Source organism: Emydura macquarii, unplaced genomic scaffold (assembly GCF_026122565.2).
Source record: "Emydura macquarii macquarii isolate MOO-44397 ecotype Brisbane River unplaced genomic scaffold, CSIRO-AGI_Emac_v2 contig_1477, whole genome shotgun sequence".
Taxonomy (NCBI): Eukaryota; Metazoa; Chordata; order Testudines; family Chelidae; genus Emydura; species Emydura macquarii.
In genome coordinates this window covers 16,282,155-16,294,969 of record NW_027131614.1, presented here as the reverse complement: position 1 = coordinate 16,294,969, position 12,815 = coordinate 16,282,155, and the positions used below count along the sequence as shown (strand labels likewise).

The 12,815-nt window shown below is 38.5% G+C and overlaps 1 protein-coding gene across 2 annotated transcripts in view; it reads left to right on the top strand.

The window, feature by feature from the left end:
• Positions 1–2,883: 2,883 nt before the first annotated feature.
• The window catches only part of CLVS1 (clavesin 1), a 99,385-nt gene continuing 89,453 nt past the window's right edge, over positions 2,884–12,815 (top strand). For both annotated transcript variants that reach the window (XM_067553719.1, XM_067553720.1), the window contains exon 1: positions 2,884–3,335. In XM_067553719.1, the coding sequence (XP_067409820.1) occupies positions 2,947–3,335 (389 nt within the window). In that variant the 5' untranslated portion in view covers positions 2,884–2,946. The remainder of the gene's footprint in view (positions 3,336–12,815) is intronic.

Below are 12,815 nucleotides of genomic sequence, written 5' to 3'. Positions count from 1 at the left end.
TCTTCAGGGGCCCCGCCAGGGAGTCAGTGGATCCTCTCGTCTGACCAGCAGCACCTCCTGCAGAGTCAGGTGTTGATGGAGCACCCCCCTTTGTCTAAGTGGTGACTTCTTATACCCTTCCATAAACAACCTTTACCTAATTATCTCTCTCTCATTATCATATATGCTAATTACCTACATTGGGTTCCACCCTTAACTACATTCCATTCTCACCATGATAGTTGGGGTCATCAAAACAACATTTGGTGATAAGAGGGGCAGAGTAAAAATATGCCCCTTGGCACTAAAACAGTGTATCCCCAGATGTTCAAGGATAACTTGTTGTTCCCATCACTGTTATCTATGTGCAGCTGCAAGCATACAGTATCTGTATTTTGTCTTGTTATGTGCCGTGCTATGCAGAAACTAAGACATCTATAAGGTCATTCAGTCTCTGCCAGCTGGAAGATGTCATGCTACAGGTGTCAGAATAGCCAAGCAAGCAACTGAAGCTATGCTAGGCCTGTAGGACAGTGGTCAAGCAACTCATTGTACTGGGCCGCCAACAGCTTTCAGGCTCAGTTACACCGACTGCTACTGGTCCCAAACATCTGATACAGCAGCCAGAAATCAGTGGGGTTAATGAAGTGAAAACAATATTTTCACTGGCTATGGGTATGTCTACACTGCAATTAGACATCTGCGACTGGCCCATGCTATCTGACTCTGGCTCTGGCTCACAGGGCTTAGGCTAAGGGGCAGTTTAACTGTGGTGTAGATGTTCAGGCTCTGGCTGCAATCCGAGCCTTGGGACCCACCCACCTCTCAGGGTCCTAGAGCCTGCGCCCCAGCATGGGCCAGCTGCGCATTTTTAATTGCAACGTAGACATACGCTAAAACTCCATTCTTTTTCAAACAACCTTCTTCAAACCTAATAGAATGCAAACCTCACGAGCGGTATGTAGTGTCTACATTTTAAAACCAAACTCCTTTTGAGGTGTTCAATCGCAAGAGCAAATCTGAATATTTTTTTCTGTAATGGCTGAAAAAATTGGGCCTGATTCTGATTTTATGTCACACAATGGAGCTCCACTGACTTCAGTGGAGGTACCTCCTGATTTACACCAGTGAAATTCCTAAGAAGATTCTGTAGCATTGTTTGTTACGCTTCTAGCAGCCCCGGACTTTTTTTTTTTTTTTTTAAATAAAAATAGCTAAGAACAAGTATGAAAAACTTAAACATAAAATGTCAGGTTTTGCAGACAAGTTACAAGCTAATGAAAGGAAAAGCTTACAATCAAATTCCTGTCTTAACAACTAGAACATTAAGCTTGCAATGCTAGAATTATCAAACACATTTCACAGTTTATTTATTGTGAGACTTTGTGTTTTGAACTTCTAGACTACCGGGCTAAGCAAAATAGGTACCGTTTTTCTTGTAAGAAGATAAACACCATTACTTAAAAGACCCTTAAAAGGAAAGAGATATGGTGAGAAGGGACTGTGAAGTGAGAAGAGAATGGTGGTGTGATGTGCTCACAAGCAATAACATTGCTGGAGGAATATCAGTGGATTGGGAGGCTGTATTGAGCGTTAAACTTTGCTAGAGATGTTATTCTACAGCTGGCAATTGCAGAGATGCTGGCTATGCTTCTCTGCAAGAGAAGGTGGATTTTTTTAGTGGAATAACTTACACACATTAGCTATCCTGCTGTAAAATCCTAGTGGAGACAAGGCACCCGTCATTGTTACTGTGAGGTAGCAGGTGAGATCAGCACTATATTCTCCCCACCTGCAATTGACCTCACCTAGTTTACCTCTGTAAAACTACAGTGCTTTGTTTCCAGTAGGATTTTACAACAAGAGCTAACACTCTTTAGTTGTTACATGGTGAAAACACACCTTTTATGGCAGTAAAGACAAAGCCTCTGAATCACTGGCTCAGACACAATGTTGCTTCTGGAAAAAACAAGGAAGAACTTTTCTAGAAATATGAAAACTCTCAATGGAAAATATTTTCTGAGAGTGGTCTCCATGTATCAAATGCCACGGACTGCAGTGATGTTCACAATTTTATCATGGTTCTCTGCACAAGTCTAGTGAAAAATCATAAACACAGGGAATAAGTGGATAAAGGGAATAAAGGGAAATTTATGAAATGATACTATTCAAAATAAACCAAACTTTAAAAGATACTAGTGGAAATTTGCTTATTTAAAAGGCTGAAAATGTTGCTTTTTTCTTTTAACATGGCTCATCAGAAGAGAACACTTTCTGTTGCACCATGCGTGAAAAACCAAACCAGTAAACTATGAACTGCAATTAGTTTTACAGCTATCACTCCAGGGTGGCCCTGGAAGGGACTTATGTCACAAGAAGAGCATAACAGTACCAGAGCATGAAGTTATGGAGTATTGGCCTTTCTACATTATTATTTCTAGGCTAATTGAGAGAGAATAATCTAGCACTAACCTAATATAACATTGCCATTGCTAAATACTCAATATAATGATAATCATCAGACTGTCTTTTTGATACTTGTATATTATGCATTCAAGCTGTCAATGATATGTTAACTGCACCACTCAAAGACTGTTTAGTTGTTATCCTCTGAACGCTTAAAATACAGAAGCCGTATAGTGATTATTGTATATGAGCTCAGAAGTGCATTAATTTACGCCTTCAGTACATATATAATCCATGTTTTTTTTATATATATTTGTTTTTTAGTGAGTGATGGAATAAGCTGCACTTGCTTTTGGATGGATTACACTACATACTAACTTAAAGTTATACCTCCTTGCAAAGGATATGAAAAAAACCTTCCAACTGTACTTTTCAAACTGCCTAGCAGCATAAAGCTTTTGAATGGATCACGTTTACAGCAGACCATTATTTGAATGGGATCAGTATTTCTCCTGCTAAATAATCTGAAGTTAAGGATTTGGAAAAGAGAGTTTTGCAGAGATGACCCATTTACAAACCGGACTTAGTCCAGAGACTATAGAGAAAGCTCGTCTGGAACTGAATGAAAACCCAGATGTTTTGCATCAGGATATCCAACAAGTCAGGGACATGATCATTACCAGGCCAGACATTGGGTTTTTACGTACAGATGATGCCTTCATCTTGAGATTTCTCCGAGCCAGAAAATTTCACCAAACAGATGCCTTCAGACTGCTGGCCCAGTACTTCCAGTACCGCCAGTTAAACCTGGATATGTTCAAGAACTTCAAGGCTGATGATCCTGGGATCAAACGGGCTCTGATTGATGGATTCCCTGGAGTGCTGGAAAAACGTGATCACTATGGCAGGAAGATTCTTCTGCTTTTTGCAGCTAACTGGGATCAGAGTAGGTAAATGTAGATAGTGTACTTATATTTTATACACATACACAAAACCTGTTGACTGTTGGTTAGTGATCATATGTTAGACAGTGAGATCATTTTGATAAAAATATATTCTAAACAGGAATCCATTTCACTAAAGCCTTTGGCTAATGTGCTAGTCTGTCATTTCTCATATCTATGCCACGAAGGATTTACTGTACATTACTTCAAACACATAGCCTATATTTTTCCATAATGTTTGCAGGTTTTAAGCCAGATAATTGCCTCTTGCAATAAGTACTTTAATACCTATTACATAATTACTTTAGTAATGTCAGACGTGAGCTGAATAGGTTGACTGAGAGCAAATACCTCTTGCCACGTAACAATTCTCATATGCACTCTCATACATAGGTGTGATGGAGTGCTCTACTCACCTCTCAATAGCACCTCCTCCTGGATATTCTAGGGATTATCTCTGATAGGCCAATGTCCCTTTCTGTGGTTGTGCTCTGTCACTCTGTCTCTCTCTTACTCTGTGGCCCCTCTCTCTTTTCAGGAGCTGCAGCTTCCTCTTCAGGACTCTGCCCTTTCGGGGTGGAGTTCAAAACCTTCTGCTCAGGCCTCATCAGACAGTCCTCACAGCCACTGATATCTTGAAAGAAAAATGATTCTTGCCATATCTCAGTTAGACATCCCTGAAATTCAGATAGAGGTGCACTTCCTGTTTCTCTATATATTGTATTTTTTCAGATAAAGCAATCCTACTCTCAGAATAGTTTAATTCTGAAAAGAGACACCTTACCCTTTGGCGGAGGGGTTTCTGTGCTACCTACAGGTGGCTCTGATAATAGGGGAAATACATCATTTGTTCATTTGTAGAGCACCTTTTCCAAACAGCAAGGAATTTATTGGAATTACAAAGCATGGCCTAACCTCTACACATCTTCCATGATGAGCCCTATCCCTATATCAACCCTGTAATGGAGTCAGGGCATAGTGGATGCTGAGGGCTACTGCAGCAGTGCTACTCAATAGCCTGGGGGAGGATTTTTTTCTTCTCTGGCCTCAGCAGTACTTCCAAGTACCTTGGGGACTACGATAGGGGCAGGTTTTGTCCCCTAAATAAATACAGGGGTCACTTCACTTTATATCTCACCATTTGGGGAACGGATTTCAGCAGACAGGATATTGGTACCAGTAACACCAACAGAAGTGTAGGGACAGGAAGGGATGAACACAATATCTAATTAAACCAACAGGGGAAGAAGAATGTTATTACCCCAGTTAAATTTTGGGTAGGACAGTGGGTCAGATAAATATATACTTGACAAAATTGCCATAGGAGAATCTTCTGTGACCACAAGATGTAAGGAACTTGGTTTTCCATCTCATTTGAAAGATAACCAGTACCTACTACCATTATACAGAGACAGTGGTTCAGTACCGACACAAATGGAAGAATGTGGCCCCCTGAATCTTCTTTGTTACTTGATTCCCATTCACAGAGGGCTGCATCTTTCTTCCCTTTAACACTACACATGAGTGCATCCAGAATAAGGCACAGTGCGAATTTAAATCAGAATAACTATTCCTGATTAACTCAGGGTATGGATGCTCTTATACGGAATGGAGTTAATTAGGAATAGTTAATAAGGAATAGCTATTCCAGGGTAACCCTCCAGGCAGATGAGCCCTAAATCATAAATTAGAAAGTATAACCCTATGTAAAATCTGCTATATTCTATAAACTCATTTCCAGAGGAGACATTCTCTGGAATGACATTCACTATTTTAATACTCCTTATAAGACAGTGGGTGTGTGAATCACATATATGTGTGAGTGAATGGAGTAATCTGGAAACCATCTAGATCAATAGATTTTAGGGCTAGAAGTTATCAGGGTGATTACCTAGTATGACCTCCTACATGAAACAGACCATAGATTTTATCAAATGATTCCTGCATCAAGCTCATAACTTCTGGTTGTGCTAGAATGTATCTTTTAGAAAGACATCCAATCTTGATTTAAAGACTTCAAGTGGTGTCCCTAGATAAGTTGCTCCAATGGCTAATTACCCTCACTTAAAAATGTGCATTGTATTTCTAATCTGAATTTGTCTAGCTAAGATTTCCAGACATTGGACCTTTTTGTGGTTTTGTCTGCTAGATTAAAGAGCCCTCTACTATCAGAAATTTTCTCCTCGTATAGATACTTTTATACTATGATCATGTCATCTCTTACTGTTTGATAAATTAAATAGATTGAGCTCCTTTAGTCTATCACTGTAACACAGGTTTTCCAGCTCTCCAGTCATTTTTGTTGCTCTTTTAACAACCCTTTCCAATTTGCCAACATCTTTTTAAAAGTGTGGACACCAGAACTAGACACAATATTCCAGTAATGATCTCACTAATGCTGTATAATGTGGTAATAAGACCTCTCTTATTCTACTTGATATTCTCCTGCTTATACATCCAAGGATTGCATGGGCTTCTGTGAATTCTTGTTATTTGCCTGCGACCTTGTCTGTGACTTTTACTAAAAATAACTATGACAAAATCTTCACCTTAGTCATCACAATTCCTTTGTCAACCAAATTAGTAATTTAATCAAAATTAAGGTAGTTCACCAGTGAACCCAAATTGAAATGGAGATTTAAAAAATAAATAATTTCCTTTTAAAATGTCTTCCCTTGCTTGCAGTTAGCTTCATTGGGAATTTTGGGTGCACAAATAATGCAGGATCAGACCTTACTAATCTCCCAACTGCTCCTCTGATTCAAGGTGTTTCCTTCAAAGATGTGCAGCTGTGCATCCAAGGTGAAATCCCTCCCTTTGTAGAGAGCTAGCACAAGAATTATGCACCACGTAAGTCTCATTTAAAGCCTGTGTTTAAGGCATAAGTGGAATATTAGTGATGCACAGGTCTTCTGCAGAGAGCTGAGTTTCTCACAGGTCTAAGGGTCTTTAGCCATCCTTTGCATTGTTTTGCAAATACGTGGGTTTTTTGGTTTTGTTTGTTTTTTTTTCCTCTTTATAGTTGGACTGTTATATCACAGAAGCTATCACGTGACTTCGACAGATATTGTCAAGAGTCGGGGGGGAAATGCGTCTTTGTTTACAATATATATTTCCATACTAGCTGCTGCTCATAAATTCCCTTCTATTAGCCCAAGAATCTTAAATGCCAGACACTTACCATTCAGCATGAAAGTGTATAGAAAGGTCCAAAAGGGCAAAAATTGCTCCAGATTAGCACTGGAGCAGTAGCTATAAATATTTTAAAGGATTATGATAAAGTAAGTTATGTACATGCTGAGAATATTCATGATGATGTAATTATGAGGATATTATCATCACTAGATCCCGTTGACATGACTGAATACGGTAGATGCTGATTATTGTAGATGTAATCAAATAGATGTAATCAAATAGATGTAGCCAAACTGCAGCAATAACTCAATCTCATAGTTGTTTATTATGAAAAGTTATTGCTAAAATACAACCAAGCATAACATCAAAACGTTTTTTATAAAGAGAGTCTGTGTGTTTGGTTAGGAAGTGCTGCTTCTGTCTTCGTTTCCAGTAATATACAGCATAGCTAAAATTGCTGCTTAAATCATACAGAGACCAATAACCTGGTTATAGATTATCAAATTAATTACTTAGTTTAAAATGGTGACATTTTTTAGGAAGGGTCTAAAATGTTAATAAAGTTCTTGGGGTGGAAAAGGAGAGAGAGATTTAAGCAGAATAGTAATTTCAAGCAGTAACATGTGTGGAAAAGGATTGATGGATCAGACACTGAAGACATGAGATAGCTCAGTCCCAAAATTGTTTATTTCAACCATAGGAACCAAGTTAATTCACTTCCTATCAAATAAGAAAGCCAGGGCCCTAGGAGAACATGCAAGGAGGATACCAGTTTGGGGAAAGGCTGTCAGGGGAATGAGAAAGGTGAGATGACCTGTGAGTCTTTGACTCACAAGCCCAGAAAAGAGGAAGAAAGGGAACTGCTGGAAAAAAGGACAAAGAGGCAAATGTTGAACAGTGAGATAGGCTTGAGGGAGGGGAAAAGCACCAGAAGGGCTAGGAAGTCAAACACGTGAAGAGTGAGAGGAAAGGTACTGACAGGAAGGGGTGATTCTGAGACTTGGACTGACTACAGAGCTCTGAGGGAAAGCCCCAGGGGATGAGGCAAGTTGGTGATAGGGCTGCCCTGAGGAGTAAGAGAAGCAAAAGAAGCTAACTACATGAGAACTGAAAGGAGGGATATGGAAATTACAAGAAAGGTTGAGTCTATATCATGTACCCCCATGTGGAAAAAAAAGAAACCAAACAAAACCCAGAAGATATGCAAGCAGAAGAGAGATTAAAATGAGAGACACACACACATCCTGGGATTTGTTGCATTCTACAGGTTTAGCCCATGGGTTGTTCTAATTTACACCAACTGACATGGACCCAAAAGGCTGAAACTGTGTGTGTGTGTCTATGAGGGAGAGAGAGAGAGAGAGAGTGGTTGTAAACAACAGTAAGGGGGAGTGCTGTCTCTACACCACTGGAAAATGACCATAATCCTACCTGGTCTGGATATGCCAGTTTTAAGGCCATATTCTGCCAGAGGTGTGATGCCAAAGCCCTCTATATTAACACTATATCAATAGAATATAACTGAGATCTCACCAGTACTATGTGACATTTTATCTTGATTCTTTGTCTCTTCGACCCTTGGGAATAATCAGAAACTGTGTATTGTATTGTATCATATATGGTAGCTCCTCCAGCTGCTATAATACCGGGAACTAGTTTAGGATGTTTTCAGTCAGAGTATTCCAAATTTTTTGTTAGAACTTTCTCCATATCAAGTTTTGCAAATATTAGATATTCTGATCATCTTCTAACTTATCAACCTAATTAAAATAGTTAAAACATCTTTGCTCATTATTAGAGGAATAGACTGCGAAGAGGGGGGGAAAAAGTTCTCCAATTGAATAGTTAATGAAATGTACACATTAGAAGCTTTACAAATGAGAGAGACCTATTCTTCAAATATTGATTGCAATTGTAAAATTTTAATTTATTTCTTGATATAGGCAAAATTTATTCCAAGGCCATTATTTAGTTGTAATGCTTTCCTTTGAACTTGGAGCCCCTAAATCAATTTTATTTTTCAAAATAAGAGTCACCATTTCTACAACAACCCTGTAAAGTGTTGAGTACCCTCAACTTCCAGTATCTTGCAAGACTAACCCTAAGTAATATTTCAAAGCTGCTGACATTAGAAAGTTATGTGACATTACAGTATTTCACAGTGGGTATTTCTGGGATGCATAGGATGCTTCTGAAAATATTACGGGATACACAGGGTGTGAGTAGTGTGAAGGAGAGAGCGTGAGGTGATTTGTAATTTACCAAAGGCCTCTAAAAATGCAATAAGTGAGAGTAGGTGGAAGAGGGGAAAGAATGAGGAAAAAGTAATTCCAATAAGCCAATGTTATCAAAAACCAATCATGAATGCTGTTAATGACTGCTATGATATATGACATCTTGATTTTTAAGATTAATAAGTATGAGGGGATTAACAAAGAGGCAAATGTTGTGTATGGGCAGTCACTGCAAAAAAAGGAGGCTGAGCAGTAATTAAGTTAATAAGAACAAGAGTTTCCAAAGCACTTAAGAGAAGAAAATGGAAAATGCAAGTTAAGAACTGGAAACTCTGTCTACAACTAAATTCTACCTATGCTCACAAGATCGATATTTTTAATAAGTGCAGAGAGCATAGCGACAATAAGAGAGAATTGCCTTTTCTATCATCCCAAGATGAATTTCAGCTCTGGAAAAATCATACACGGCTCCTTTGTAGCAGGGGTCATAATGCAAGAAGCCAGAAACCTGCCTGCTGGAATAGACCATTAAACTATCTATTTTCTGATCAGACTGAGTAAAGTTGCTTCAGCAGAAGCTGATTTTCAAAGAAACAGGTGGAGCAAAGTATTAGTTTCTTTGTCAGTGTTTTCTCCTTGTAAGACAATACCATTATTCCACTGAAGCTGAGAAGCGACTGGAGTATGTATTTGGTCATATATAGATCTGGATATCATTCATACAGCAGTATAAATCATATATCCAAAGTAGCTATCGTATATAAGAACAATAACAAATTGTTTAAAAAAAACACTAAGGATTTACATAACAGCCCATAATAGACCTTTATAGTGATAGTGATCTACTATGTCCAAATTCAGGATCTGTTTGTCTTACACTGGTGTAGATCAGAAATAACTGCATTGATGTCAAGGGCATTACAATGGCATACTTTTTAAAAGTGTAAAATATGGATTTAGTGTACATAAGAAATCATAATCAGAAAATATCAATATCTTTCTCACTTCACTCATGCCTACCTCCAAAATTAATAGCTTGCAAGTTACCAAGTAAGTAGCCTATAAAATAAATTGGAACCTGAAGCCTTTGCTTCTTCTTTTACCTGATACTGTTTCATTTCTTGGGTTCCAAATCCTTCCAATGAAGAGATACTAATGGTGCCTGCTCCTTCTGTGTCCGTGTCCATGTCCCTGTCCCTTTTCCCCAACACAAGGCGAAATTCATGTAACTCCACTGAGCTACTCATGATTTACACTGATGTGAGAAAAGAGAATCAGATCCTACCTGTGCATAATTTAGGTGCCTTGTCTGAGTTCAGGAATGACACTGATAGCTTTGAATGATCATCTCAGTGCAATGCAGATTTTTGTTACACTTACCTAATTGAGTTGATTATCATGCAGTTTGTTTCATGAAAATTAGTTACATCTCCAATACCACTTCTGATGTGCATCCCAATATCATACCTAAGTGCAGTATTCAGCAAATACTGAGTTGGAGGAGTGCAAATGCATTGCTGAGTTCACTGCATAAGTTCAAAAGAGAAGCAGGCAGAAGAGAAAATTAAATCTCTGCTCTTGGATGACTGCCATGAAAATACTACACGTAAAAGAATAAAATGCACTAACCTAGAAGATGTGGGTGTCTTCACTTAATTTTTCTTCTCCAGCCACTTCTAACTAGAAATGTGTGAATATCTGATTTTTCAGTGTGCTAGCCAAACCAAGAAATTGGAAAAATTCTATTTCAAGTCCAACAAAACATTTCATTCAACCTGAAACAAAATATCATTTTGAGGTCTTTAAACCTCTTTTAAAAACAAAATTGAATGAAAATTCAAAACAAAAAATCCTTTTGAACTGAAAAATTAAAATATTTCCTTTTGAAAATGCCAAAATGAAACATTTCAACTTCTTTGGGATTTTTTCCCCCAGCTGCAACAATTCAGTAAAGTCCCCACAAATTCATGAAATGTTATAGTCAACCTGAATCTGCATTTTTGGCCAAAAAAAGAAAAAAGTTTTGGCTGAAAAATGTCTTCCAGCTCTAATCCCAACTTTAATTCTTTCCTTTTCTTTTTCCCTCCTACGCATCTTGTTTTCTCCATTTTGTTTATTTTATCTTCTTTCTCAGGCTTCTTTTTTACCTCTCTCTCTTTAACATTAATGATGCAGTATGATATCTTCCCACTTTCTTCCTCTGGCTCCTCCTTTTTTTCTGCCTCTTGCTCTCCAGTTCTGTCCTCCTCTCTTCTTCTGTATCTTTGTGACTATACCCTCCAGATGTCTGTTTTTCAACTTACCTTTCCTTCTTCCTCCATTTCCACATCCACACGCTCCACGCTTTTCCCTCCACCTCTAGTCCTGACTTGTCATCCTACAAACAGCTTCTCAAGTGTGAAGTTTTGTGAATATGGTTTCCTGGGCCAAATTCAAATTCTCTGTTGTATAAAGCGCAAACAGGAGCAAAACAGTTTAAACTCGTAAAGAAAATAGACCTCTCTAAAATCTTTCTTCAAAATATTCCTCAAAATTGATTTAAAAACTGTAATGAAAAGGGAGTAAGCTCTGATTCAACAGAAAAACTATAGAAAGTTAGTCCATTTTTCAGTTTCTCATTTTAATCCAAGTGATTTCCAGCCATCCACTGCAATTTAAATTCAGTTTCACTTTGATAAAGCCCTTCATTTTCTTTGGATGGAAGAGTGACTGCAATTCGGGGCAGGAAATATTGGGTGGCAATTTGAGGATGCCCTTAGATAGGATGAATGAGTGAAAAATAAGAAATGAATGGCCAGCATCTTCCTATTATTCTCTATTAACACACAACCTCCCCCCATCCCAATTATTCTCTACTAATGCACAACACACATACACACACTTATTTTCCTTCAGTGAGTGCTTTATATGGTTCATTTAAAACATAATTCATCAGTGCTGCAAAATTCAAACGATTCAGTGATTTACTCTGAAAACAGTCATAAAAGATGTAAAGAGCAAGCATGTCCATTATTAGACAGACTTACAGTACATGATGCGCCTGTCATTGCAGGTTTATTTCCAGCAGATGCTGTAGGCTGAATAGGAGGACTTGCCCCCTGGTTTGTTAGATAAAAGCATTTGGATTTGATTATTTTAGTTCAGACAAAAGCATTTGAAAAAGATAAACCAACAAAGTGCTTTGAGCTCCCTTGTGAGTTGAGAACGTGACGATTATGGCAGTAGACTCTGTATCTGAAAGTGTTATAGGATACCTTGTATTTAAAGATGCTTTGTGAAACCAAAGTTTCTTCCAGTATCTAAGGCCCAGTTCTTTAATATTTTCTTTAATATACATCTGTCTTGCTTGAAAAATGCAACCACTGAGAATAGTCATCATTTCCACACTTAGGCCCAGATCCTCTAAGGCAGTGTTTCTCAATTGGTGTTCCGCGGAACCCCAGGGTTCCGCGGGAACACTGTTAGGGTTCCGCGAGCAGCTGTTCTCCGCGCCGCCGAAAAAGGGACGATGTCCTGGATTTTTCAGCGGCGGGTATCGAGTGTAAGTGTAATTTAATTGAGAAACGCTGACCTAGTTGTTTGTATATAATTTGCTTATTTCGACATTTTTTTGGCCCCTTATGTAAAAATACTGTTAAGAGTTTGGGGGTTCCCGCAATTATTTATCGAGTTCAAAAGGTTCCGTGGCCAAATTTAATTGAGAAACACTGCTCTAAGGTGCCTAAATTCCTCCAGAGAGGATGACTCCAGGACCCCTGTTGGGATCCGGATCTATTAAGTGCATCACACTGGTTTAGGACCTATGTGCAGCTATCTAAATAATGCAGGTGTTCAGATTGTTGTGAGGGATGTGGTCTGTGCGTGCTACTCTGTCCTTTGTCATTTTGCAGTACAGAACCTTTATTGAGACAATGCTTCAAGAAATAGTCCTCCACGGTAATCAATACTGATTTGCTGGCATGTCCCAAAAGGAGGAAATTCCAGGAATTAAATTAAAGCATTGATGCACAAGTAGGTAGGGAGGAACAACATGCAGGAGAGATGAAGAAGGGGAATTATGTTCCTTTTTTTACCTTCAGAGGTATCTCTATTTTTATGGTGGGTGAAGTGGTCTCGC